The sequence below is a fragment of the Capsella rubella genome, unplaced genomic scaffold, assembly GCF_000375325.1.
Source record: "Capsella rubella cultivar Monte Gargano unplaced genomic scaffold, Caprub1_0 scaffold_4, whole genome shotgun sequence".
Lineage (NCBI taxonomy): Eukaryota > Viridiplantae > Streptophyta > Magnoliopsida > Brassicales > Brassicaceae > Capsella > Capsella rubella.
Genome location: NW_006238920.1, coordinates 12,094,895 through 12,122,325, shown reverse-complemented (window position 1 = coordinate 12,122,325; position 27,431 = coordinate 12,094,895). Strand labels below are relative to the sequence as shown.

Below are 27,431 nucleotides of genomic sequence, written 5' to 3'. Positions count from 1 at the left end.
GAAATGTGAGTTTATTATTCTCAAATCGAAGAGATGTGGATGGAAAAATGGATGGAAAAGAAGGAAAAGAATTGATACCAGCTGAGGATTGGATAGACATAGCACCATGTTCAGTGATAGAAGCCTTAGCAGATGGAATTGAACTCTCTGAAACATGAACCTGTGCATTCAGTTGTTGTATCAATGTCTGAACCTGATCATTGCTCAATGTGCTGACATCAAAATTTATTGGTGGAGTATTCGAGGTCGAAGCAGCATCAGTCATGACATTTGCAACAGCATGAGACGATGGCCGTGCAGCAGTAGTAGTAGACTGTCCTCGATACTGATATGATGAAGTAGGAGCTTGAAAAGATGTTTGTGGTCGTTGTTGTTGTGGTGCTTGATATCCAGAGAATGTGCTTTTGAAACCAGGGATGTATCCTGGGGGATAACCATGCAACTTAAAGCATTTTTGAACAACATGACCAGCCTGTCCACAGTGTGTGCACATAGGACGTGATGATGGCCGGGGTCGATAGCTACTATTGTTGTAGACTGCAGCATATGCACTATTATCCGATAGACCTTGATATATCATTTGATTCGGAGATGGAGCTTGATAACCCTGCATATTATCAGAAGCATGAAATACCATTCCCTCTGGCTTTGGCTTGATAGACTTCTGTCTTTCATCAGAGACAACCATGTTAAAAACATCTTCAAGATTGGGGATAGGCTTTAACATCAGAATGTGTCTCCTAGTTGATTCATAAGATTCATTCAGCCCCATCAAAAATTTTGTTACTCTGCTTCTTTGCTGCAATTTTTCCCAAAGTGCTGCTGCAGTACATTCACATCTTCCACAAGTACAAATCGGCAATTCCACATAATTTTTGTATTCTTCCCACAATGTTACCAATGCTGTGTAATAAGAAGCAATGGTCATTGAACCTTGTTGAATCGAGCAAAGCTTCTGCTCTATCTCATACACCCTTGGTGCATCATCTTGCTTGAATCTTGCCATTAGATTTTTCCAAATTCCCTCAGCAGTAGAGATGTATAACAAGCTCTGTCCAATCTGCTTATCAACAGAATTTATAATCCAAGTAGTAACAATGTCATTGCATCGCGACCAAGATCCAAAATCTCGATGGTCTTCTGCAGGTTTTGGTATCGTTCCATCGATAAAACCAAGCTTATTTCGCACATTAAGCGCCATTCTAACAGATCTACGCCAAGAATAGAACTCAGCTCCGGTTGAAAGTCGATCAGAAACGATTGACATACCTGCGTGATCAGAATTATGCAAGAAGTACGGATTATCATACTGATCCGTCGTAGTAGTCCGAGTTGAATCACGAGTTGAATCACGAGTTGAATCACGAGTGGATGTTTGAGTTGTCATGATTATTGAATTCCAAGATGAGAAAATGCCAAGAAAAGATCGAATCAAGAGAAATGAAGATGAATCAAGAGAAGAAAGAAAAGAATGAGAGTAGCGGAAGTGAGAAACGAATGAAGAAGATTGGTGAAATTTTTGAAAAAGATTGAAAACAGATGACGATTTGAAGCACTCATTGATTAAATCGATCGATGAAGAGAAGTAAACGAAGCTCAGAGGACAAATCGTAGCTGAACGAAGCTCACGACGCCATGGATGACTGAGTTGACTCGGTTTGAGATGAGTGAGTGAGAATGAGAAAAGTTTGTTACAAAGTGTAGAGAGAGTTTAGTGCTCTGATACCATATTAACACTTTGATATGAAAGAATAGAATTCTCATTAATGAATCATAAGACTGTACAAGAGTATTTATATGTACATGTATATTAAGAGTAGGAATAAGCTAAAGGAAACCTTATCCTATTCTAAGTATACAATATAAACATTATATGTTAATAAGCGCAATATGCTTCACTTAAAACTGTAGGCTTGTATATTTAACAAGTGGATACTGACAATACATGACATTCCGGTTGTCTCTCTGGTTACTTAGGTCTTTCATTTTGTCATGTCAGAGAATCCCTTTTACCAGTTATGCCCCATATATTTTGAATTTTGGTCAACTGTTTCATGTTCCTCTGTCTGTTTCTTCAGTATGACATGAAGCTTTTGGCGGTAGATATTCCAATGGCTTCTGGTACAGACCAACGGTTATTTCTGATTGGTGATGAAGAAGAGTACAGAGTTGGTGGTGGTTTAATCTCTGTGTTAAGAGACCCTGTTGTGAAAGCCATGGCAGCAACTAAGGAGTTCGATAATCTTGACAGAATTGAGGAAGAAGAAGACGCTGAAAGAGAACTTCAAGAAGAAGCCGAAAGAAAGCATCGTGAAGAGATAAAAAAGCTCGAAAAAGAAGGCTTATAAGTCATATTTTCTTCCCCAGAAGAGATATAAAAACAACTCCATGAATCTTTTCAAAACCCAGTTTTTTTGGCTAACTTTTGAGAAATAATTTTCCCTGGCTATGTTATCAGAGGATGCTATTGTGATTACTTATTCTTCATGCGAGGATGCAGCCTGTGCTATGAAATCTTTTGGTTTACAACTTTGTCATGTTTTCACCGGTTTAAGCTTAATAAATGCACAACATAGGCAACACAAGAGTATACCGTCGTTTGAGTCATATTATATGTTTGTCTTTAACCAGTTTCTGGTCTACCAAATTAGCTAATAGTTATTGTTAATCAAAACCAATTTCCCATCGCATGTATGATGTTACTAACCCAAAAAGAGATGTTTTGTTGATTAAATTGAACCTTCTCTGGATCTTTCTTGCTGATGTTTCTGAATTTCTTTTCACAGAAATTTTTTGATCTTGATCTCTGCTTTATCTTTTGTTCCTTGCTTTGAGGCTGAAACCAATTATGAGGCAAGAACAATCTGAAGTTGGCAGGACCTAAAGGTAATCCATTATCATTTTCTTCTTTATCAACCCTAAATAGATAGGTCCTTCATTTATATTCCTATCCATCTGTAGTTTTCTCCTTTTCTGTTTGGCATTTGTTAATATTGAGGAAAAGGGTTTTTATTTGTGCTGTTGATTCAGAGAGCTAATGATCCCCCAGAATCATTGTACAAGAACTAATGGTGATAGGCTTTGGTCGTGTAAAGAGTTAATGGGGAATCATTATACAAGAAATCAGGCTTTGGTCTTGTAAAGAGTTAATGGGGAATCATTGTACAAGAAATCCTTGTTGTAGAAAGGTAAGATTTTTACCCTCAGGATTGAAGCGTTAGGAGATCATGTCAAAACTAATTGGCAAATTTATATGGAAAAACTGTTCAAATAAGCCTTGTGCAGCTTCAGATGAAAAATGGTGATAGAAACTCTCTTGTTCTTAAACAGGTGTGGTCATGTATATGCTGTTGCAGCAGCAGGAACAGGACTCAAGCTTGGAGCAAAAAATCCTGCTATATAAAAGGGATGGTCCATCCCGTAAGTAGAATCGAGAAGTGGGAGGAGAAGATGACAGAAGCTAAAAGGAATGGCAAAATTGTAAGCTCTCTCCCTCCTACGATTTGTCTCTTCTTTTTTGTTTTATACAGTCTTCCTCTGCAAATAGCTCGATATGATCTGATTCTTTCTAACATGAAATAGCTTGTAGTGAATTTCAAGGCTTCGTGGTGTTTACCTAGTAAAGAAATAGAACCGATATACCATGAGCTTGCGTCCACATACACCTCAATGATATTTGTTACTATAGACGTTGAAGAGCTCGCTGTAAGTAACCAAAAAACTTCTGTTCCTTTGAATGATTTCATGTGAAGATGGGAGCTCACAACTGAGATATTTGGGGGTTAACATATGTGTAAAACAGGAATTTCGTAATGAATGGAACGTGGAAGCAACTCCAACAGTAGTGTTCCTTAAGGATGGGAGGCAAATGGATAAACTTGTAGGTGGCGATGCTGCAGAGCTTCAGAAGAAAACTGCAGCAGCTGCAGATCTCCTTCTCAGACAATCTTAACTGTATTCTAGTTTCCATGTCGGAACAAAGAAACGGTTTCCAGTAGTTGTTTGCAGATTATGACAGTATCACCTGAGATTTGTTCGGTTAACTTTGATGCATTCTTGTAATTTTAATCTCAATCGTAGACATGGCTCTAATTATTGTATGTTAATAGTTGCCTTAATAACATTTGGAGTTACTCAAGATTTTTAGTCGTCTTTTTACATATTTATATTTATTTTATACTCTTCTGACTCTTTCGAAGACTGATCAAGAATTGCAAGAGATGCAAGGGCTATTCTCTGAGACATTTACTGAGCCACATAGATCTAAATCAATTTTATTGCAAAGCAAAACTCTGCTTTTCAGCAGCTCTGTGTTGGTTACATACTGTTAATAAGATACAGCTCGCAAATAAGCTATGAATCAGAATCTGACCCTGAATCTGTTTCTGCATCACACTGCACTCCAAAAGGTCTCAATCTATTTGTGTTTGCTTCCAATGGGGGCATGCCATCATCATCATCATCACTAGAATCAATTTCACCATCATTTTCTTGCGGTGGAATGGGTATTTGAGAGCTTTCGTCAGCTGGAATTGGTTTAGTATCTTTGAAGATTTCCGGCCTGCATTCACCATGTCCAAACTAACATGAGCTATGTTGCTCAAATTTAAATGTCATTCATACAGAGCAAAAGAAAGAAGCTCTACCAATCTGGAGACTTCTGAAGAAGACGGACTTGCTCAAAAAATAGAACTTTACAGACAATAGATGTAACTTTGCTGCCAGACTCTTGAGCCTTTTCCTTTCCTGTATGGTCAATCACTACAAAGCTTCCTGCAAATCAGTGTAGCAACAACACAAAAACACCATCTCAAACTCCTGCAATCAGCATCAAATCATGCAGTAAATCTAACTAATTACAAGAATGATTAAAATCTAGATCGTAAGGAAAGATGTAAGAAGAAGACTGAGACACAGCATAAACTAGTAATAACACTAAGCTCGATTTGATGTTTCCCTGTTCCTTTCCTCTGTTTGAACAAGCCTGAGAGAAGAATCGAGTAACATTGTTTATAAAAGCACCAAAGTTTTACCTCGTCTGATCCACATGCTCTCACGAAACTTGGCTGGAAACAAAGCTAATGAGCTCTCTCCTTTTGCATCCATTATCTTCAAAAGAGACAACAAATCAATTGAAAACTGTAGCTGGTCTAAATCTATAACATGAAAGGAAAGTAAAAATTCCAAACTTTTAATTCAGTACATACGTTACAAACTACGTCAATCCACAGAAAGAAAAATCCAATGAAAAAAACGCAACGAATTTGTGAGATTGCATAGACTATAGAAACCCAAACAAAAAAGGCGTTTCTTTTTACCTCAATTTGATTGGAACCTCTGAGAGAGACGACTTGGGCAATGCTTTGACATTCCTCAAGCGTGAAATCCTGCTCGGACGCCGCTTGTTTCAGATTCCTTCTTCCTCTGTTCATCTTTCCTAACTCTTTAACTCAAATTCCAAAAAACCACAAAATTCTAACAACAAAATTACAACCAAAATATCAAAAGAGATTAGGGTTTTGCAGTCGTGAGCCGTTTTAGTAGAATCGCACCAGTTCCTATAGAGAAGCACAATAAAGAAGAAAAGTTGTTCTGTTCAACGAGGGTAGTTTTGTTATTTTAGTTTATAATTTGAGGGCATTATTGTCACTACAGCCACGTCGGTGCACACGAATTTGCAGATAAACCGGAAAGTTTCGTTATAAATACAATCATGCGGTGGTCTATAAATCTTCCCCGGCGCTTAGTTTCCACTCCTCCAGCGTCTCTGCCGATTCGTATTCCCTGAAATTTTAACGAACACTCTTTCACTTCACAGGTTTGGAATTGTGTTTTCTTTATTTCAATGTAACCTGAGTTTGTTTTCGTGTGAATCATATTTTGAAATTGCATAAAGTATCTGTTTTTAAGCTATGAAATGTTGATATTGCATAGAGTTTCTAGCTTGTTTCTGAATTTGTCTCCTCACTAATGAGGTCTATATTTTTGTTTTTTTGCAGTGATGGGTAGGAGAAAACAATCCAAGCCACAACGTTCAGTGGGTTTGATCACTCAAACTGGTTCTGAATCAGATAGGAAGCAATTACCCGACGACGAAGCTGAGGGCTCTGGAGAAAAGATTGTTGAAGATATTGACAAGCCTTATTATGTGAACATAGGTTTAAGTAGTCGAACTTCAGAGCAGTACCACTTTGATTTAGCTGAAGCTGTTCTAACGAATTTGAGTTTTAGAGAAGGTGTAGGAAATAGTAGTACAGTCCCATCCGTTGAGATTGATCATGATATTGATTGCTCATTACGGTTTCGGCTATGTAATGTGACCAGTTTTGTTGATCGGATTAAGCTTGGTCATTGGCCGGTATTGTCTGCCAGTGATATAACTTTGGAATTGGTTGATAATAAGGTGTCTGATGATGTGGCTGGCTCAGTGATTTGGTCTGCTAGTTTTGATGGTCCAGGTGAAGGGGTTTCAGGTCTTGCTCATTTGGCAAGTATCAAGTTCTTGACTTTAAGGCTCGTGCCGGGTAATCAGGGCTTGTTGTCTCCTAGAGTTAGAGTTGAGATGCTTCAGCAGGCCTTTGATGCCTGTGATTCGCTTCTTGAGAATACGAGGCAAATATGGAAAAAGAGTATGATTCACGTCATGTCTTGGTTGAGGCCAGAGGTTATGACATCAGAGGCTAGGTATGGGACACAACTAAACGTGAAGGAAATTGAGTCATCAGTCGTGTCGGAAGCTGAAACTTTGGACTCTCGTAAGCAGTCTAGGTTTGATGCTGCTACTTTTTATGAAGCCATAAAGCCATCAAAGTGAGTAAGCAAAGTTTATCTTTCTTATTTTTGTGCGCTAATGTCTGAGTGTTTCCTTAATTGATTCAGGACGAATGCGATGCTTGAAGATGACATAAATGATTTGCTCCCAGAACTTAAGCCATACCAACGACGTGCAGCTTATTGGATGGTTCAGCGAGAGAGAGGAGATCCAATAACATGGGGAGACAAGGAAGACAACCAATTCATTTCACCTTTGTCTCTCGCCGTGGGATTCCTTGACTCTGCTAAAAAAATGTTCTTTAACCCGTTCAGGTTAGTAGAAAAGAATCTAAGTGATCTCCTTTTTTTTTGTCTTCGATTCGATCCTTTTTATTTCATCTGAACTATAAGCTCCTCTCAATGTACAACAAATAGTATAAGTTCTTCTCAGTAAAGTTCCACCATTTACAGAAGAACTTAATTTGATCTGATCCGTTTGTCATGGTTTGGTTGTTTTTAGTGGGAATATCTCATTGACTCCAGAATATTTTTCACCTCGAATTCCAGGCGGTATTCTTGCTGGTATGACAAGTATTGCAGCTTCATTTTGCGTCCATGTAATATATTATTAGAAAATTATTAATGAGGATAATTTTGTTTGACTTGCTTTCATGAAGAAAAATTTCGGAAATATATGCTTCAAGTTTGTGCTAGATGTTGTATCTGGCATTGTCTACCTCTCAACTGCTCATGCATTTATCTTTTGTTAATTTGCTGATATTTCATTCTTAATGTGGTAAGTTTTGAATGCTGCAGATGAAATGGGATTGGGAAAAACGGTTGAACTACTTGCTTGCATCTTTTCTCATCGAAAACCAGCTGAGGATGAAATATCTGTGTCTAACGTGCCAACAGTTACTGATGATTGGAACACTGGTTTGAAAAGATTGAAAAGAGAACGTGTTGAGTGCATATGTGGAGCTGTCAGTGAAAGTCGCAAATACAAAGGAGTTTGGGTACAGTGTGACCTTTGTGATGCTTGGCAGCATGCCGATTGTGTAGGTTATTCTCCTAAAGGGAAAGGTAAGAAGGCTAGTCAACATGTTGATGAAAAAGTATCTCAAAAGAAGACCAAAAAGGATGCAACGGAAATTATTGTCAGACAAGGTGAATACATCTGCCAATTGTGCACTGAACTTCTACAAGTCACTGCCTCTCCCATCTCTACGGGTGCCACTCTTATTGTCTGTCCAGCTCCAATATTATCACAATGGCATTCCGAGATTACACGGTATCAGATTAGAGGAAAACTTAATAAGATGATTTTTCACTTGACGTGATTCTATTTAACTTTTTTGTCTTCGCATCATATAATGTAAGTCTTCTTTCCTTCTTTCATCTGTCCTGTTGTAGGCATACACGCTTGGGCTCACTCGTAACATGTATCTATGAAGGTGTGAGGAATGCCTCACTCTCTGAAGAACCTATGATTGACATCACTGAACTCCTCAATGCCGACATTGTTTTAACTACATATGATGTCCTCAGAGAGGACTTGACACATGATTTCGACAGGCATGATGGTGACCGGCACTCTCTTAGATTCCACAAAAGGTGCGATTACTGATTTTAGGATTCTTGTACCTCGCAGTTTCATTGTATGATGAACTTGGTCGTACATGATATATTGAAGAAAATGTATTATTAAAACATTTTATAGATTTTTCCAATATGGATTAGTTTCACACTCATGTACTCAGACGCGCCATTTTGAACAACACGAACTTTAATCTGATAGGATTGTTGCTTTATCTCTTGGTTTCATGCAATTGTAAAGCTTTCGGAAAGATGAGTAAAGATTTTGTATTGTGTGATAGGTACCCTGTTATTCCTACTCCACTTACCAGAATATTCTGGTGGAGGATTTGCTTGGATGAGGCCCAGATGGTGGAGAGCAATGCAGCTGCTGCAACAGAGATGGCATTGAGATTATATACCAAACACCGTTGGTGTATCACTGGAACTCCTATACAACGCAAACTTGATGACTTATCTGGACTGTTAAGGTTCCTTAAAGCAGTTCCTTTTGATGTTTCAAGATGGTGGACTGAAGTTATAAGAGACCCATATGAGGTTAAGCAGACAAAAATAGTCCATTTTCTTACCTTTTATGGGTTTTCTTGGCTAACAACCTTCTTGCTTTGTTCAGAGACGAGACGCAAAGGCTATGGAATTTACGCATCAATTTTTCAAGCAAGTTATGTGGCGTTCTTCAAAAGTCCATGTCGCTGATGAGTTGCAACTTCCACCTCAAGAAGAATGCGTCTCGTGGCTCCAATTTTCTGCAATTGAAGAACACTTCTACAGTAGACAGCATGAAACTTGTGTGAGTTATGCCCGTGAAGTTATAGAAACTTTGAAACGTGATATTCTTAAAAGAGGTACCATGTGGGGCGAATAGTGTCTTCTGCACTTTCCACCTTTGTCCTTATAATTTTCTCTCGGAAATTTGAAGGCTCTTTCTGTACTGGCTGCTAAAAATTTTCTCCCACTTGTGATGAGTACAGGTCATACTTCTTCTGATAATCCTTTAATCACTCATGCGGAAGCTGAAAAACTGTTGAACTCACTCTTGAAATTGCGCCAAGCTTGCTGCCACCCTCAAGTAGGAAGTTCAGGTTTACGTTCATTGCAACAAACTCCAATGACCATGGAAGAAATTCTAATGGTGAGTTTGCATGATTTAGCAGTTTGATGTTTGTTAGTAATTTGTGCTAATATAAGTTTTTTCTTAGGTCCTTGTTAAAAAGACCCAGAAAGAGGGAGAGGAAGCTCTCAGAGCGTTAATCGTTGCATTAAATGGGATTGCTGCTATTGCCATGCTTAAGCAAGAATTTTCCGAAGCAGTATCATTATACAAGGAAGCATTAAATGTAACTGAAGAGCACGCCGAGGATTTTCGTCTTGATACATTGTTAAATATTCACATTCTTCACAACTTAGCTGAGATACTACCAATGGCCGGAAGCAACAGTACTGCGTCAGGAAGGCCTAAAACTAAAATAGATGAAAATGATGATGATCATTATCGGGCATCGAAAAGGCAAAGAATCAATCAGCTCGAGAGTTTAACTCATGATTCTTCAGAAGCAGCACAGCGGTTTGAAGCCGTTGCTCCAGATAATAATTTAAAGAAGGATGGAGAGTATTATGAAGAGTGCAAAACTCTGGATATAGTTTGCGACACATTGAAAGTTAAGTATCTATCCTCATTCAACTCAAGGCTTTCTGCGGCTCAGCAGGAATTCAGAAAGTCCTACAATCAGGTATTTTGCACAAAATGATTTGATAATGTTTATATTTCTTTTCTTTTTTTGTTAATGTCAAAACGCTACTTGTACCCTTTGCCAAAGTGTTAGTATAATGTACTTAAATTAAGTTTCAAGCTCAACCACGTTAAATATTGAGCCATCACCTATTTTCCTGGAGCTCGCTCTGTGTCACAATGCTAAATAGTCAAAAAAACTTTCAAGGCTTCCGAGTCAATGAGCTATATAGGAAAGCAACGTTCAGTTTGGTGGTTGGATGCCCTGCAACTTGGTGAACAACAGAAAGACTTCTCTAGTGAGTTGATTAGGAAGATTGAAGAGGCCATCCATGGAGGCATCGACAATTCGAGCTCCTCCAGAGCGACTTCTCGGTTAGTGCTTAAAAATTTGCAGTTTCATGAGCTTTGTTGTTGAAAGAGAACGTTTCAACCTTTAGTTACAGAATGTCGTCTGATTGTTATTTATACTTTTTTTTGGACAAAGTCTGTTGATCTTTATTATGAGGAATTATTTTCTACATGTGACAAATTAACTCACATGTGTCTGCAATATTATTAAATTAGCTTTATTAGAAGCTCATAACAGAGTACATTAAGAACTAACTTGTTAATTCCTTATTCCAGCTTCAGAACTATACATGCCATGAAACTTCATCTGCAGACTTGTATGGATATACTGGAAAGCTCTAGAAAGAAAGTGATAGATAGGATTCTAGAAATTGACCAGACCATGGAGAATCCAAAAATGGAGGATATTGAGCGTGCTGCCAACTGCAAGTATTGCTATTCAAAGGATGATGGCCCCACATGTATTCATTGCGAGCTAGATGAACTCTTCCAGGTTTGCTCTCTTTTGCTTTTGCGCTTATGTGAAGTTTAATTGATGTTAATATTAGCTGCCACCATCACCATGTCCAGGAATACCAGGCTAGGCTTTTCCGTCTTAACAAATCTCGTAGGGGAGTAATGGAAGTTGCTGCTGCTGAAGAGATAGTTTATTTGCAAAAGAAGAAATCTGCCCTTAATTTTTTCTTTATTGGTTTGTCATCAAGAAACAAGGATTTAAATGTACCTCGTGATGATAATGAGGAACCCACCAAAAGAAATGCTGGTGACGCTGTGGTTGTAAGTTACTTGATCTAGTTTGGGTTTGGTATTATTCCAGTAAGTAGTTGAATTCATTACTGACAAGAAAGTATAACCACATTTATGTTTGGCGTTCTATGTTCCTCCTCTTTTGTTTAAAACCTTTTGAAATGTCACAGATCATATGGTTTTGTAATGCTCGTCTGGGTCTGATACAAATTTCTCTTATGTTCTTTTCATAGGTTTCAAAATCTCCATCTGAGACGGAAATAGTTCTTGGAGTGATAAGAAACCATTGTAAGTCTTATTTAGATAGGGAAAGCAAATCGACAGCCACAAGACATTTGCATACCCTTGAGGTTATTGCCCACAAGATCTCTTCTTCGCTTACTTGGAGAAGTGAAAATTAATCCTTAATTTTTTTAACAAGTTCTGACATTTCCAATTTTTCTTATCTAATTAAGGTGATGAGAAAGGAATATGCACATGCAAGGGCCTTGGCTAGGGCTCAAGCTCAACTCCTATGCGCCTACGATGAGATTAACATGTCAACAATGAGACTACAGCTTAGACAATCTGAAGATGACACATCAATCTATGCTTTGAGCCAGGATGAGTTAGATGTTGCTAGTGTACTGAACACAAATGAAAAATTTATGGCTCAATCCTCGTTGCTTAGTATAAAAGGGAAACTTCGCTATTTGAAGGTAAATCTGTAACCTTGGTGTTGTTATTACCCTGACATCCTATTTATATCACGCAGAGAAGTCATATTTTTCTGTCTTACTATCTAGAAGCTTACATGAAGAGTCAACATTCACAAGAAACTTCATATGTATTTGCGATTAAATTTCTTTTTGTGTGGGGGAGGGAGGGTTTGAGCCTTTGGATTCTTCTCTACTTTGACTTTGTATAATATATTAAAAATCTTTTTCTGTTTCAGGGTTTGATCAAATCCAAACAGAAACAAGAATTCGAGAGTTCAGATTGTTCCTCACCAATACATGAAACAGTTAAGGCTTCAGATCCTGTAGAACAGGAAGGCGAAAACCTGCTTAAGCGAGATGAAGCATGCCCGATTTGTCAAGAAATTCTACGGAATCAGAAGATGGTTTTCCAGTGCGGGCATTCCACTTGCTGTAACTGTAATTACTTTGACCTTTTGATTGTTTGTTTCTCACCTTCAAATTATAAGCGTTTTTTTTTTCTGTTTTGTTAATGTACTAAACTTCGAAGGATTGATGTCTATTTAATGCATCTTCCTGAACCAAACTTCAGAACGTTAACAATATGCACTTCTTTGTGTTCTTTGACACAGGTTTTTTTGCTATGACTGAGCGCAAATCAGTTCATGAAACGCTGCAAAAGTGGGTGATGTGTCCAATATGCAGGCAGCATACAGATGTTAGAAATATTGCATATGCTGATGACAGACGAAACAGTTCTTCATCAGATCAAGATCACAAAGACAATGAAGCATCATTGGTGGTTCAAGGTTCATATGGAACAAAGGTTAGTCTCCTTGCTTCTAAGATTAGTTCACAAAAATTACTTCTTCTCTCATCTATTGTTTTTGGGTAGATCGAAGCTGTTACTAGAAGAATCTTATGGATAAAGTCAAGTGACCCACAAGCGAAGGTGCTTGTTTTTTCCAGCTGGAAAGATGTTCTTGATGTGTTAGAACATGCCTTTACTGCCAATAGCATCACCTTCATCCGGATGAAAGGAGGCAGGTAATGTAGTGAGAACTTTAATGAGGAATCCATCAAAAGTGGCACATAGGTAACCTAAGGAATTTATGTGACTTTATTTCCACGGGAATGCAGGAAATCACATACAGCCATTAGCAAATTCAAGGAATTTGAGAAAGATACCCAAAAGACAAACTCCCATCAAAAGGAGGCAACATCGATTCAAGTCCTACTGCTTTTGGTGCAGCATGGTGCCAACGGTCTTAATCTTCTAGAAGCAGAGCACGTTATTCTGGTGGAGCCGCTTCTAAATCCGGCTGCGGAAGCGCAAGCTGTGGGTCGTGTTCACCGGATTGGGCAAGAGAAACCTACTCTAGTTCATCGTTTCCTGGTTCGTGTATCTGCTCTGTTTGCTACCTTGGTCTTGTACAGCTTCAAGATCCTACCTGATGTGTGATTCACTTTGATCTTGAACTCTATATCTCTGTGGAACCAGGTAACGGGCACAGTGGAAGAAAGCATCTACAAACTGAACAGAAATAAGAATATGAACTTAAGTTCATTCAGCAGCAGGAATACAAAGAATCAAGATCAACAGTTCTTGACACTAAGAGATCTCGAATCTCTATTTGCTTCACCAGCAGCAGAAACAGCAGAAATGGAAGAACACCTGGAAGAGAGAGAGAAGAATCTGAGAGATCTACCGCCCTCAGTTGCTGCAGCATTAGCAGCCGAGAGGAGGATGAAGGAAAGTATTGCATCCTCGTCAACCACAAATGCATCATGATCATGAAAAAAGGTTCCAGCTAAGTGTTCGTTGGAGCGTCTTGCTATCTGTACATAAGATGGTGAAGAAAGATGCAGTCGAAACATAAGCTGTTTCTCTTGTGTTGTCAACTTGTCAACTACATTCATTACGTAGGATTAGCAGGCTTTTTAGGCAAAGAATAAGAAATTTTTATTTCAATTTATTCATTGTATTACAACAGATATTGCGTTAGGACTTCGATATCCATAATAACCATTTCAAAATCTGCTCTTGATCACAGCAATCTCCATCATCACAACTCTCTTGTCTATGATCTTCTATATAAAAATAAGAATATATGAAAAATGCAAAATTGGTTCTCTTTTCAAATAACTTGAGAGTATGTGCTTTTCTTGTGTTATAACAACATCTGAGAAGACACGTCAGTCTACTACATTGAAGAAACGAAAACACAATGCCCCAGAAAAGAACCAAAAAAAATTATTCAGCTCCACCCCATAGAGGCGATAACAAACTTGGAAACTGGAAAAATCTTCACTTTGTCTTGGATTCTGGTGGTTTCTCACTTGTCTTCAGCTGGGGGTGGGTCAATGAATGTCTTCTTTATCCAATCAAATGGCTGTAACAATAAAGAAGAGAAAACAAAATGAGTTTAGAAAAGAAGATCAGTAAAAAATTAAAGGGTCATGAGCTTAAAAGGGCCTAATCTCTTTCATAACAAACCACAGATTAGCACACTGTGACTGTCAGGACAACTTGTACAGAAAGATGTAAACACAACAAGGAAACTAAACTCATGTATCAGTTTGAAATTAGCTCAATTCGATTCTTGTTATGATGAGAAGGTAAAGATTAGATCTGTATGAAATCGAAATCAATTTGTTCATGGAAAACAGATTGGAGAAGTTTTAATCACCAGTTCGAGTATACATATAATATATCCATTTATCACCAAATCGAATCAATCCCTTTCATGAATTGCAATTATATGTATCTATGCAATGATGCTCATAGAATTAGAGATACCCATCTACCAAGGTCGAGGCAAGTACCAAACTATAAAGATGTTCATCAATTATGAAAATTTCAGCTTCCGTCCAAATCAAGCCAGCAATTTTACCAGATACATAAACATATAAGCTAAGGAGAGATCCCACATCAGGAAACCCAATTTGAGGATAGAGCTAGCTAAAATGATCTATGGTCGGAGAACAAAAGATTGAGATGGCTTACTTGGACGACCCAGATAGCGCCGGCTGCGGCGGCGATTCCCCATCCAGCGGCGGCTTGGATATTCACCGTTTGGATCTTTGGCTTCACGGCCTTGAGCAAACCAGCTGTTCCTGCCATTACTGCTTCGATCTCTCTCGCTCTCTCCTTCTCCTTCGCTTTCAAATTTTCGATCAAACCCCACACAAAAGATCCTTACCGAAATGACGATGAATCAATTCCAGGAATTTTTTGACATTAAATGAGAGCTTCTCGACCTAGTCAAACGTCAATTTTACACTTCATGCCGTCTCACGTGCAAACTTGAACAACCTGCCGTTTGTTTACTTTCTTTTTTCCTTTTTTTTTCTTTATTTGCTTAGAACTGGTATAAAACTCCAAAAGAGATTCAAGATTATTTCCTTTGTTGTTGATTAGCGTTTAAACTCCCGAATGCAACAATGCAATATATTTGGTTTCAAGAGGAAGAACAAAGCAACTATCAAATATCCAAACAATCAGAACATCATTCTATATCGAAGAACCAAGCTTTGCATTAATCTTCTTCCTTGGACTATCTGGTTTAGTGGCAGGTCGACGACCCTTGTCAGGACCACCAATTACCCCCCATTCATCAAATTGTGTCTGCCTTGCTCTTGCTCTTTCTTTCTCCTCTTCGGATTTCTTGGAGTAACAGTAAGGACAAGAAACTCCATACTCGTATTCTGGAGCTTCCATGTCTTCATCACTTATAGGCTGCTTGCATCCATAGCAGAGTTTATGTGTTCCTTGAGCTAGACCATGTTCAACAGATACACGCTTATCGAACACAAAGCATTCGCCTTCCCACATACTCTCTGTTTTTGGGACTTCTTCTAGGTACTTTAATATCCCACCTTTCAGGTGATACACCTGATGCAAAAATGGTTTGAACTTTTAAGTACCTCTGATATATCAACAGCTCAATGGTCAGATGATGTATTACGTTACCTCTTCGAAACCTTGGCTAAGAAGGAGGCTTGAAGCTTTCTCACATCTGATTCCTCCTGTGCAGTACATAGCAATCCGTGGCAGCGTCTTCGGTTTTTCAGTTTTGTCTTCTTTATCAGTGGTCTCAGAAATATTCTTTTTCTCCACATTTTCTTGTATCTCATTGCCTTCTTTCTTCAACGCAAATTGATTCTCCACCCAAGACGGGAAGTTTCTGAAAGCTGTGGTACACGGATCTACAGCACCTTTAAACTTCCCAATTCTAGTCTCATAGGTATTACGCACATCGATCACTACCTGAAACACAAGTAATTTAACAATTTAAAAGATCTTATATCATTAATCTACCGACTATGACATCTTACCAAGAGTAAAAACCACAAAAAAAAAAGATCATATTTTTATCATTCATAAACACTCTATTGATCTATTCAGAGTGAATCAGAACTTGAAAGCAAGCTACACAAACACAGAGGCAAATACAGGAAAATAATATGCGTCCAAAGTATACATATATAGCTATCAACTCTTTATCCAAATTTTTCTTTGTTCTTGACTAAACTTGCTACAAGATAGTAAAAAGAAGTCTCACGGTTTCTGGATCACTGATCAGTTCATTCCATTCTTCGGGGCTCACATAAGTTCCAACTTTTTCAATTGGCGACACACTGGGCATTCCGAGCGTAACAATCTGCACAGACATTTCAAAATTAAAACAACTCTTGACAATCTACAAAACTCCAGTCTTCAACTTCAAAGACGAAATTGCACCTCTTTCTTGAGTTTGACCCTAACATGATCCCATCTAAACGGAGCATCTTCGCCAGCTGCAAGAGGAGAGCTACTGCTATGTCCATGGTGAATAGCTTCTTGTTCAGGACTCACAGGTGTCTCAATTTGCCTCAAACCATTCAATCTGACATCTGTCTGTATAAATGCTAATACTTTCTCTACTGATTCACGAATCCCACAGATACTTCCATTGATCCCTTCTGGTGCAAGAATGATTCCACCTGAAACACGCTGGTGAAACAAGACAAGCCTACCTATTATACTGCTTGAAATATCTGATACAAAAGTTCTTGCTCAATTACAGCCACTCTAAGTCAATAAGATTGAGGAAAGACTTAACCTTTCCTATCAAATATCTAATAGTTTGGAAAGAGATAGAAGAAACGACATACCAATTCTTCGCAGAGATCCTTCAATGGCTTCCTGAAATCAGCATGGTCAGGAAAATTAGCGAATTTGTAGAACGAAACCACAACGAGCGAGCCTAAATCCGACTCGTTAGATTCTGGTCTACTCGAAAAGCACTGAGTATTCGTAGCCATGCTTCTCCGGATAGTTCCAGCGCTTGAACAAGCTACCGTGGATTTGAAAGAAGAAGAAGAGAGATTTTGGGATTGGGATTGAGGGTATAGTAACTCGGTTTTGGAGTTTCTACCGACTGAGCTCGAATCAACGCCGCCACTTGAGAAGGTAGAGTGTGTGTGAGGCGGTGGTGGTGCTGAGAGCATTCTAGCGGCGGCGAGGGACGGTGGAAATCTCCAGTGGCAGTACCGTAGCATTGGGTTCCCCAATTCAAAGCCAGGACTCTTGGAATTCAACTAAACCGGAGTTAACCAAAATGTGGGTGTTTTTTTGTAGACCAATTCATCTCAATTCTTAAGCCTTTTCCCTTCCTTTTTTTTTTTGTTTTTTAGCAAATACTATATTCCTCTTCTTCTTAAAATTATTTCTTTATGAATCAACTTAAATAATACAATAGTTAAACTGTGTAATATTATTATGTAAACTATAAAGCTCTAACAAAAAGGGTTTGTTGGTGAAAGAACGTCTCCTCGAACTCGATAGGCTAACACGACCACCTAACAACAATGGCTCAAAGGAGTCTGCTCTGTTAAAAACCGTCTTACGTTTCAAAAAAAGCTTTATTTGTTGATTAAGATTCTGTAATTAAGATTATAACATGTCTACCAAGATAATGGTTAAGTCAAAACAGTTGAAGAAATGGACTTTGTCCGGTTAATTCAATGAAAATATAACCGGGAAGTATCGAGTGGTTTTAGCCGGTTGGGAAGGAAAGACCAATTCTAAAAGGGGAGGATCAGGTAAAGGAAAAATACTCTCGGAGGGACTGAATTTCTATTTAACCGAGATCTTGTTCATTTTGCTAGTAATTATTATGGTAAGAAGAAATATCTCAATATGTAACCTAAATCAAATTTATATCTAGATGTTAGTTTTCCTTTTTTAAAAGAGCTAAATATTACTAACTAGATTTGTTAATTTTCCCGGAACGCATCATCAGTTTCAATATATATTTTCATTATTAAGTTTTGCTAACTAAAAGAAACTAAAACCTAAACAAAAAGACCATTATATTATGGAGCGGAAAGTTATTGGAGATCTGACGGAGGCTTCGTTGAAGATTCTCTCTATTCTTGACAAAGATACTTATGGCTCTGTGTCCAAAAATAATGATTCCAACTTGGAGAAGTCTTACTTGAAGAAGACAAGTACGCTCAAACATTCCGAGAATCTCGAGAGGGAGCTTAAGACCATGCTTCACTTCCACGCCAACCCCTTCATCGTCCAAGCTTCGTGCCCTCATCTTCACTTTGAGTTTAACCCCCAAAGTGCGACTTTGTGTTACATCTACATGGAGTATGCTTCCTTAGGCACTCTCGACAAAATGATCTCTGATGCTGGAGGGAGATTGCCTGAAGATAGTGTCAGACGCGCCACTCGTATGATCCTACAAGGACTCAAGGCTCTTCATGCGGAAGGTTACCTCCACTGCGACCTCCAACCCTCCAATGTATTTGTCTTCCCTTCCAACAGACCTGGAGAGCCGTGGGATGTCAAGCTCACTGGTTTTGGCTTATCTAAAGATCCTACTATGGACTCTAGCCTCTTGTTTCGTGGAAACCGTACGGCGTACATGCCGCCTGAAGCCGGTTATATTGCTGGGCCGAACAGATTGATCGGACCGGCCAGTGATGTATGGTCTCTAGGGTGTACGGTTCTTAAGATGTTTGGGGCAACAGCTCATGATATGAGATCTAATTTCGAATGGAGTATAGATGTGTATATCTCTCCAGTGGCAACAGACTTTTGGATGCGGTGCTTTAGGCGGCAGCCTATAGATAGGCTCACTGTGGATGAGCTCTTAGACCATCCTTTTGTTTCTGAATAACCTTTCACCCTTTCATGAGGCTTCCATCTTCAGTGAGGAACAAATGTATAGAAGACATCATGAGTTGATTCCAGAACATCCAGGCTTCTTCAGCCGGTGAAAAGGAAAATGAAACACATCTTCCGGTGACAGCTCTTCTAAGGTTTCTGATGCGTTCACGTATACACTGCTTGTTGTGCAAAGAAAACTACTGTCACTCTGTTTTTTCCCACCTTCCACGTCTGAGTTTGTGTTGCTACTTAAGTGTGTTGTGTGTACATGATCCATATTCCATACTTTTTGGTACACGTCATATCTTCATTTTTTTCATTCAAGTTTAATGTATCAAAATCAACTTAATTGTCTTGGTTCAGGGTACAGGCTAGACATTTTGATTGAATGCTCTGTTTCCTGGTACGGCTTATAGAACTTTATACACTTTTCAGGCTAAATGAGAATATTTTGGAACTAGACCGCCGGAATGAGCATTGTTTTTGTTTTTGTTTTTTGGTGAATAGAATGAGCATTGTTACAAGGCATACAAAATGGTATTTTCTCAAAATTCTCTTTGCTCCAAAATATATATATATATATATATATATATTTAAACTAATTATGATTCATACATTAGTTAAATATTTTTTTATGCATCTGAACATGATTAATTTTAACTATTTAAGTAAAAGGTCAACTGAAAAATATAAATAATTTAATGAAATATATGAGAGACCTAATAGAAAATAAAAGGATAAAAACATCAAAGGAATAAGATTTGATCAAACTCCAGAATTGAGAGAAATATTCACAAGATGCATAAAAAATGCTAGGTTTGTTGATGTACAAAAAAAGAAGCTAGGCTAGTTTATCAAGTACTTATAACCTATTATAGGGCACATGCCTCATCTTTGGACAAGCTACATCCACATCTGGACATTAACATAGCAAAATATCATTTCTACTTCAAATTTATTTGATTTCATGATGAAATACTTGTTATTGATAATTTCCTTCACGGAGAAAGCTTATGGATTTAAGCTACTATTCATCTTACTTTCAAAGACCGAGCTCTGAAAAAGGATTACGAGTTGCGTTAGAACTAAAATTTCAAAGAGAGAAACAACAAAAACATAATGTAATGTACGCAATGAGTACAATGTTAAACGGAAATAGTCTTTGTTGAAGATAGTCTATGTTCTTGAAAAAGATACCTACGACTTTGTGTTTAACAATAATGATCTTGTTTGAAAAAGACTAATACATTAAAACATTCCAAGAATCTCGAGAAGGAGCTTGAGGAACCATGGTACTTCCAGCATTCTAAATCTCATAAGCCACATCACGTATATATAGTGGCACATGGTGCATATACTGAGAATACACAGTGGAGACCTGCAAAAAGATAAAACACGAGAAACAACGCAGTGGCACGTCAATTGCGCCATTTGAAGAGAGAAGGGAACTTCTCTAACAAAACAAATACATAGCATATTAAAAAAGAAAAATCATTTCTTGTCAAAATATTTAATTGTTTGTATTAAAATTACCTTTTAGATGTTTTGAGTGTATAACATTATTATTTAGTTAATTGTTTGCATATATCTATTACAAGAATGACAATATATATATATATATATATATAATAATTAAAATCAAGAATATTCATTAAAGTGATATGACATGAGAAATGTAATAAAACTCTTAAGCACAGTTGGTTATTTTATTCAAAATAAAAAAAAAGACATGAAAATATATATGATGATTTGGAGTATGGAATTTTGGATATGCATCTAAAGTAAAGGAGACTTCTATGAATATATTTGTCTTGGAATGAGGAGAAACGCTTCCTATATTGTTGTCTTCCTCAATCTCTGACCTTTTTGCAAAACCCATTAAATTTAGCTTTTGAAACACACATATTTTTCTAATTTTTCCAAAAACAATAGTTCCTTAAAGTCAGTTATCCAATATAGTTGCTGCCGCCATCGTTTATACTACGAAGCTTCCTGCTTGCTTTTTATTTCTTTTTTGTTTTCCGGCTCATTTGTTAGTAATATATGATCGAAAATAAAGTGATGATCCCTTCATGATCGATCACAAGTTTCTAGAAACATTTTATCTCAAGTCTTACAAGTACGTACATACGTATACATACTAACTATCTAAATCATGCATGTTGTAAATTATCCGCAAAAAAAATCAAAGGAGACGTATCATGTATGAGAAACAATACATAATATATTAATATAATTGTTTGAATATCCAATAATAACTAATAATATGCCCAAACTAAATTTGAAAAACAATATTACTATATCTAGAAATATAAGTGATAACTATATATCTAGATACTAGTGAAGTTATTATTTCATATCATAACAGGATTAGTTGTTGATGAGCAGACAATTTTGACAATTCGTCGATTTATATATGGCCTGAAGTTTTTTATTCTATCCACGGTTCCGTTTTCCGTAGCTTCTACTAGCTATATATTACGGTGAATGATTGTTATTAATTGCTTCTTTAAAAAGTTAATTTTAAGTTTATTAAATAAAAGAGAGTTAAATATAAATATAGGAATAAAAACCTATAACTTCAAAACCAAACAAAATTCACCTACTTTAAAAGTACCAAAATAAGAAATAAATTGTTATTATTTGCTGCAGAATAAAAAGAGAAGATATGAATCCTACCAAATAATTTAATTACTAACTAAAAATAATGCATATTTTGTGAAATCATGCATCATGATTCATCTTTAGTTATTAATTAGTTTAGCTCGAATTTAATATTTAATGAATCTCCGATATAACCATCCGTTCCCATTTTTACGGTTTCGTCCTTCCGTCATGTTGTCAATTGGAACAAGACAAAATAAGCATATGAAAACGTGATATATGTGGTAGATGCCGTTAACAACGTATCACGTACTAATTAACGTACATAACTGTATACTTTTTCTTAAAGAAATTTTTAATTGGTCAAGTGTATATATATATCAACAATAGCTTTTGTTATAATACTAGACACTTGGCAAGTGTATCATGAATCTCAGATCAAATTAATATAACGATTTTCTAAAGAGTCAGGTATACTTAAATATAACAAAGTTATAGCCTTATAGGGTGACAAATTACATCTCATATATTTACCGGCACGACCAGAATATCCCATAAACGCGAGAACCGGCTCTAATTTTGTATATGCTTTGGGAGTCATCATGTCTTATAATTATAGAGTCCCTTCCTACGTTGAACGACCTTTTGGCTCCATATGTAGACATTGTATATAGTTGATCATGCTGAGATAAACAACTTTATACATATGTTTATATATATATATATATATATATATATATATATATATATATATATATATATATATATAATATGAACAAAAAGATAATGAATGGTTTCAGATTAGAACTGACAAAAATCAAACAATAATAGAACCAATCAACTAGCCAAAAGATAAATACTAGATAAAATAAAATAAAAAAAATGTACCTAGTTGAAATCAAATGTGCCGACCCCTCGAAATAAGACGAAATCACTAGGTTACAAAAAGAAAACTGGTTAATGCAAAAGTCGATATATGGTGGTTTTAGATCTGAGTAGTGATCGCCAAATGGGATTTAGTTCTAAATACAATAAACTTTTAAACAGCACCAGTGGCTGCCGCAAGATTATTAGTGGGACTAATTAAGACATAAATATAAGTAATAATGACTCCTTCGTTTATATATAAAATAGCTATGAGTTGGGTCTAGTTGAATTATTGACGGGTTCTACTTTTTAACTTAATTTGTTTTATTGCTGTTGAATTTGAACTTGTATATTAGATCCGTACGAAGCCATGACTGTGTCTCTTACGAATTGATTAGTTAAATCATTCTTGAGAAAAAGAAATTTTCCCGATAGCACGAAATATTATTCAACTTACACATTTAAGAACTATATATATAGGTTACGCATATTATAAATAAAAAACTATATATGTAGTTTTAAAAATCGTGACAGATCAATATCCAGAGTAGTCTTAACGATAAGTAGCAATCCTTTAATCGAGGGGCCTCTTTAGTTAATTATTTCTAAGACAACTCAGCTTAAGACTAGATTAAGCACAAAATGATGTATTAACAACAAATTGTTATTATTCTAATCCCCCATTTGTCATTTGTCAACATCATACTTCCCCAGTCACCGTTGACCTTTCTCTCATCATCTACTCCGAAGTTTAACATTTGAATATAAACAAGTGTCCATATTTGACAATCTCTCTACATGATTGATTAATCGGTTAATTGGGATTTATACATGGATTCCGAATTTTGATGAGAGTAAACGCATTAGTAAAACAAAGCTGCTTGAATTACATACTTCTTGGTTCAAAGTTCAAACCGAGAAATAAACACATACTTACCTTTGTGGAATACATATATATGATCCAAGTCAACTACGTACTATATATAACAACAAAAATACTGTATCGTACTCTAGAAAGTTACGCTTGATCTAATCTGTTTCGTTTAGAGTTACTATAAGTACTAATAATTAGTTTTCGTTGTTTTTATTGATGATTGAAATATTAAAGCGTATAAATGTGAAGATTATAAAGAAATAATAAGGGAACAAATGGATTTGACTTATGGAATTTGATTTGCTAGTGGATACACAATACATTATATAAAATGTGGCTGAATTTATTGTGACTCCAAGGAGTATTCAGTGGCACCTTGCCCCCTTAATGCCGTCACAATATCTCAGTCACAAATTGTATACCAAACAAATGTTTTACTATTATTCAAGAAAATAAAATAATTCAACTAACCCAAAATGAAGTTGTTAACTTTAAATTAAACTAACTTCTTTATATGGTCATATGATAGGTTAATAATTTCTTTACTATAAACGGATCGGATCAAAACGAGTTATATTTCTAATGATTTATGATCATGTGATAAGTTTTAATTTCTGCAACAGAATGTTACATTTCCGGTATTATAAAGGGATGACTTGTACGAATATTTCAATAGTTACACGAGTATTATTAATTAAAATATGTAAAGTAGTGACAGTTTCAACTTTTTAAGAAAATATTTTTCTTCAGTCCAAAATTAATATACATTAAAAAAATAAAAATTCCTAAATACTGCCAAAGGGATCAGGGCCAAGCAAAGCAATAGGATGCGGACAGAAGCTAAAGTGTGACTTGTGATTGTAATGATTTTAAAGCTCTCTTTTTACCCAAATGATCCACACCCTAACATTAACTATGTACTTTAGTGCTTTTTCCCTGCATTTTTAATTGGCAGTTCTCAGAGAGAAAAGACACATAAAGATAAAATTAAAATAACAACGTTGCTTAGTATAATTAATGAGGGTTAATCTTGATTACTACTTTTAGATCCGAACTAAGCGCTGTCTCACCACCAATCTTATATAGTATTATCATTTGGGTGTTAGTAATACGTTAGTCTATTTCTTAGAAAAATCACCTACGAGAGAATATCCATTTGAATCCTTCTACTTTCGTAAATGCACGACACTACTACACTCGTATAGAACTATAAATATAGTCATACTATATAATCAAAACATATACAATCATATTTTACCCACTTCCAAAATAAAAATTTACGTAAAATGTTATTCTATCTTAAAGATTATTCGACCCCAAAAGATATTAGTGGCTGCTCCGATAAATCTTGTCAACATTTTTCTCTCTTCTTTTTTTCTTGAAAAAGTGAATCTCATGCCAATGGAACAATAATTTGAATGTCATAAAAATAATACAATTTTTATAACTCCTTATCCAAGATAAAGACAAAAACATTTTTTGGCCAATAAAACATTTAAATACTAAACCAAGTTGTTGGATCGTTTTCATGAGAATTAAATAAATCCGCGAAGAAAGGAGAAAAAAAATATATACAGTATACCCAACCAAAGCCCTCAAACGTGTTTAGGGAGATGGCTTACGTAATTCCACCTCATGTGTGTGACGTAAGCAAAGCTTTGGTAAGCCAATGGGTGAATAGCTAAGTTTAACACTTTCCTATTATAACCTCGAATCCATGATCAAACTCATAGCTAAGTTTTAAACTTTCCTATTATAACCCTTGTATTCATTATACTGCCGTAACCATCTCTCTCTATCTCGTCTCTCTCTTTCCTAAGCATCTTCCTTTGATTTTTCTCTCTCTCTCAAGCTCTGAAAAACAAAAAAATCTCATTTCTTCTTCTCTCCACTATATTACAACATTTCTTCATTCTGAAATCATCCAAACCAAAAAAACCTAAAATAAAAAAGAAAGAAGGTAACATATACATTATAAGAAAAAAATGGATTCGAATAGTAACAATACCAAATCCATAAAGAGAAAAGTTGTAGACCAACTTGTTCAAGGCTTTGAATTCGCTACTCAGCTTCAGCTTCTCCTCTCTCATCAGCAACACTCTAACCACCGTCTCGTTTCCGGATCAGAGATGAGTGGAATAACAGGTGCTGGATTAAATTGCTGGAAAGAATATAAAACAGTTAGTAACCATTCTGGTGTGAAATTGTGACCCGTCGCCGTCTCCGTCCCCATCGCCGTCGAAGGTTCATGGAATGCTTCGTGCGGCGATGATTCGGCTGCTCCGGCTAGTTGCAACGGCGGAGATTCCGGTGATAGTAAGAAGAAGAGATTAGGGGTTGGTAAGGGTAAAAGAGGATGCTACACTAGAAAGTAAGTGAAACACAAAACAAATAAAAGTTATATACAAATATCGATTTTATCAAATATTTTTATATCTTTTATTCGTGTTTAATGATTTAATCTCCTTTAACTGTGATTTAAAAAAATTCCACTTCGATCTGGTATATGGATTCCATCATATATAATCGGTGGTAGTGCCCCATATTGAAATGATTTATCGTAAAGGTTAAAGGATATATACGAATATATATAATCACTGATTTTTATTAATGGTAGTGATAGAGAATCGTATGAATATGATTGATTGGATAGGGCCAATCACTGCTGAGTAAAAATCAAAATGGTCTAGTCATTTAATTAACAAAATCTTATAATTTATGATTTGCAGGAAGAGATTGCATACTAGGGTCCTGGAAGCTAGAAGTTCTGAAGACAAATATGCTTGGAGGAAATATGGACAAAAGGAGATTCTTAATTCCAAATTCCCAAGGTCCTTATTACTCCATACTACATATATGTCTGTACATGTGTATTTTACCTAGCTAGTCACAAGACATACATAATACATATAAACATGGTCAAATCATTTTCTAACCAGGAATGTCATGAAGCCGAATCATATGTTTATTTCGGACTTAAAAGTCACTATAGCTATGTGAATTTTGCAATGGCCTAACTCATTTATTCTCTTTTTTTTTTATATTTTGCAGAAGTTATTTTAGGTGCACACACAAGCCAACGCAAGGATGTAAAGCAACAAAGCAAGTTCAGAAGCTGGAGAAAAATCCGGAGATGTTCCAAATCACATATGTTGGCTACCACACATGCACTGCCAGTGACCAAACACAAGCCAAGGTGGAGCCAATAGATCACGGTATCATCATGGATTCGGACAAACCATTGGACGCAACTAGTGCTCAGAACCATGTCAATGCTAAGATACAAGAGGAAGATAACAACATCAGTAGTGTGACAGAGGTAAGCATAGTGAAAGAGGAAGAAAAAAACAATGGTGATCTTTATAAAGACTATTGTGAAGGTTCTTCGACGGATGGGGATTTGTCATTGGTTTGGCAGGAATTGATGATGTTTGATGATCATCATCAAAACCAATACTGTTTTGGTGAAGTCAGTACTACTTCTCATCATCATTTAGCTTTCGTCGATAACGATCAGTTTTCCTCCTTTTTTGATTCATGTTCATAGTGGTAAGTCATCACCAGGCCTGTAATATTTCCACCTTCTTTTGGAGTATGTTTAGTGAATGTGATATTGTTGTTGGTACGTTTGACAAAAACACCATATATACATCTCTGTATTCATATTTTGAACTGAGTACTACACAATTTGTATGTGGTGTTCTTCACTATTTTTTGTTTCACAAGTTCATTTTGGAGAAATCATTAGGTTCGACAATAAAGATGTAAGAAACTTGAATAGAATACCATTTAAACTATTTGGAATTAAGCCAAGCTCCCACGAACTGTAACAACAATTCCTCTAGATAATTGTTTTGGCTATTTGATTGTAAGTGCTTTTAATGTCGGCTTCAATCATTATAGTCCATAGATATGATATATGAATGTGATTACTTAAGGAGTGTAAAGAGCTTATCCATCCATTCGAAATTGCGGCTATGAATGTTTGGTGCTAAAAAAAGGAAGAAACTGGGACAAATGCATCATGGTACTGGCGTGCTTGTCTTTTTGTTGTTGCCTTTTTCGTAA

General features: G+C 36.4%; 7 protein-coding genes and 1 pseudogene across 9 annotated transcripts in view; 5 read left to right on the top strand and 3 right to left on the bottom strand.

Annotated features, from left to right (window-relative positions):
* The window catches only part of LOC17890137, a 7,776-nt gene extending 5,194 nt beyond the window's left edge, over positions 1-2,582 (top strand). The window contains exon 3 of the mRNA XM_006294616.2: positions 2,079-2,582. Coding sequence (XP_006294678.2) covers positions 2,079-2,348 — 270 coding nt within the window. The 3' untranslated portion in view covers positions 2,349-2,582. The remainder of the gene's footprint in view (positions 1-2,078) is intronic.
* Positions 1-4,144, top strand: part of LOC17889495 (thioredoxin-like protein CXXS2) — a 9,646-nt gene extending 5,502 nt beyond the window's left edge. The window contains exons 2-6 of the mRNA XM_006293363.2: positions 2,787-2,886; positions 3,031-3,188; positions 3,331-3,480; positions 3,583-3,705; positions 3,803-4,144. Coding sequence (XP_006293425.1) covers positions 3,150-3,188; positions 3,331-3,480; positions 3,583-3,705; positions 3,803-3,952 — 462 coding nt within the window. The 5' untranslated portion in view covers positions 2,787-2,886; positions 3,031-3,149 and the 3' untranslated portion in view covers positions 3,953-4,144. The remainder of the gene's footprint in view (positions 1-2,786; positions 2,887-3,030; positions 3,189-3,330; positions 3,481-3,582; positions 3,706-3,802) is intronic.
* A 116-nt stretch (positions 4,145-4,260) lies between these two features.
* LOC17887911 (probable RNA-binding protein EIF1AD) lies at positions 4,261-5,538 on the bottom strand. Its single transcript, XM_006295036.2, has 4 exons — positions 5,319-5,538; positions 5,034-5,109; positions 4,647-4,773; positions 4,261-4,561 (listed from the first exon to the last, which is right to left on the bottom strand). The coding sequence occupies exons 1-4, from the start codon at positions 5,430-5,432 to the stop codon at positions 4,354-4,356; spliced, it is 525 nt and encodes a 174-aa protein (XP_006295098.1). The 5' UTR covers positions 5,433-5,538; the 3' UTR covers positions 4,261-4,353.
* Positions 5,539-5,682: 144 nt separating this feature from the next.
* Positions 5,683-13,890, top strand: LOC17888817 (E3 ubiquitin-protein ligase SHPRH). 3 transcript variants are annotated; one of them, XM_023784893.1, is made up of 20 exons: positions 5,683-5,818; positions 6,000-6,768; positions 6,880-7,086; positions 7,274-7,335; positions 7,570-8,044; positions 8,167-8,367; positions 8,631-8,886; positions 8,963-9,194; positions 9,321-9,481; positions 9,549-10,079; positions 10,287-10,453; positions 10,706-10,922; positions 11,000-11,206; positions 11,410-11,526; positions 11,632-11,874; positions 12,111-12,312; positions 12,486-12,679; positions 12,749-12,900; positions 12,994-13,249; positions 13,355-13,890. In XM_023784893.1, the coding sequence occupies exons 2-20, from the start codon at positions 6,002-6,004 to the stop codon at positions 13,643-13,645; spliced, it is 4,938 nt and encodes a 1,645-aa protein (XP_023640661.1). In that variant the 5' UTR covers positions 5,683-5,818; positions 6,000-6,001; the 3' UTR covers positions 13,646-13,890. The 3 variants fall into 3 exon arrangements, with proteins under 3 accessions (XP_023640661.1, XP_023640660.1, XP_023640662.1); XM_023784892.1 differs by having other exon boundaries at positions 6,000-6,810; XM_023784894.1 differs by lacking the exon at positions 5,683-5,818 and having other exon boundaries at positions 6,733-6,810; positions 6,900-7,086.
* An 80-nt stretch (positions 13,891-13,970) lies between these two features.
* LOC111831162 (ubiquinol-cytochrome c reductase complex 6.7 kDa protein) lies at positions 13,971-15,078 on the bottom strand. Its single transcript, XM_023784895.1, has 2 exons — positions 14,861-15,078; positions 13,971-14,246 (listed from the first exon to the last, which is right to left on the bottom strand). The coding sequence occupies exons 1-2, from the start codon at positions 14,975-14,977 to the stop codon at positions 14,190-14,192; spliced, it is 174 nt and encodes a 57-aa protein (XP_023640663.1). The 5' UTR covers positions 14,978-15,078; the 3' UTR covers positions 13,971-14,189.
* Positions 15,079-15,227: 149 nt separating this feature from the next.
* Positions 15,228-17,462, bottom strand: LOC17887988 (rhodanese-like domain-containing protein 7). The gene is made up of 5 exons (XM_006294081.2): positions 17,011-17,462; positions 16,598-16,849; positions 16,419-16,517; positions 15,827-16,123; positions 15,228-15,748 (listed from the first exon to the last, which is right to left on the bottom strand). Exons 1-5 carry the CDS (start codon positions 17,395-17,397, stop codon positions 15,368-15,370), a joined length of 1,416 nt encoding a protein of 471 aa, XP_006294143.1. The 5' UTR covers positions 17,398-17,462; the 3' UTR covers positions 15,228-15,367.
* A 753-nt stretch (positions 17,463-18,215) lies between these two features.
* On the top strand, positions 18,216-19,046 carry LOC17888688 (annotated as a pseudogene).
* A 6,174-nt stretch (positions 19,047-25,220) lies between these two features.
* LOC17889788 (probable WRKY transcription factor 54) lies at positions 25,221-27,056 on the top strand. Its single transcript, XM_023784822.1, is given in 3 exon segments — positions 25,221-25,734; positions 26,093-26,194; positions 26,415-27,056. Coding segments are annotated over 3 exon segments (984 nt in total). The 5' UTR covers positions 25,221-25,348; the 3' UTR covers positions 26,911-27,056.
* Positions 27,057-27,431: the final 375 nt, after the last annotated feature.

What these genes read in the sequence shown, in the direction of transcription:
- LOC17887911 (XM_006295036.2), bottom strand. Translation starts at nt 5,432, where the DNA reads ATGAACAGAGGAAGAAGGAATCTGAAACAAGCGGCGTCCGAGCAGGAT. An exon ending in GAGCATGTGGATCAGACGAG is followed by an intron (nt 4,774 to 5,033) that starts GTAAAACTTTGG and finishes ACTGATTTGCAG; the next exon opens with GAAGCTTTGTAGTGATTGAC. An exon ending in CTTCAGAAGTCTCCAGATTG is followed by an intron (nt 4,562 to 4,646) that starts GTAGAGCTTCTT and finishes TGGTGAATGCAG; the next exon opens with GCCGGAAATCTTCAAAGATA.
- LOC17888817 (XM_023784892.1), top strand. Translation starts at nt 6,002, where the DNA reads ATGGGTAGGAGAAAACAATCCAAGCCACAACGTTCAGTGGGTTTGATC. An exon ending in TTATAAGAGACCCATATGAG is followed by an intron (nt 8,887 to 8,962) that starts GTTAAGCAGACA and finishes TGCTTTGTTCAG; the next exon opens with AGACGAGACGCAAAGGCTAT. An exon ending in CTCTAGTTCATCGTTTCCTG is followed by an intron (nt 13,250 to 13,354) that starts GTTCGTGTATCT and finishes CTGTGGAACCAG; the next exon opens with GTAACGGGCACAGTGGAAGA.
- LOC111831162 (XM_023784895.1), bottom strand. Translation starts at nt 14,977, where the DNA reads ATGGCAGGAACAGCTGGTTTGCTCAAGGCCGTGAAGCCAAAGATCCAA. An exon ending in GCGCTATCTGGGTCGTCCAA is followed by an intron (nt 14,247 to 14,860) that starts GTAAGCCATCTC and finishes TTATTGTTACAG; the next exon opens with CCATTTGATTGGATAAAGAA.
- LOC17887988 (XM_006294081.2), bottom strand. Translation starts at nt 17,397, where the DNA reads ATGCTACGGTACTGCCACTGGAGATTTCCACCGTCCCTCGCCGCCGCT. An exon ending in GGGTCAAACTCAAGAAAGAG is followed by an intron (nt 16,518 to 16,597) that starts GTGCAATTTCGT and finishes ATGTCTGTGCAG; the next exon opens with ATTGTTACGCTCGGAATGCC. An exon ending in TGATCAGTGATCCAGAAACC is followed by an intron (nt 16,124 to 16,418) that starts GTGAGACTTCTT and finishes CTTGTGTTTCAG; the next exon opens with GTAGTGATCGATGTGCGTAA.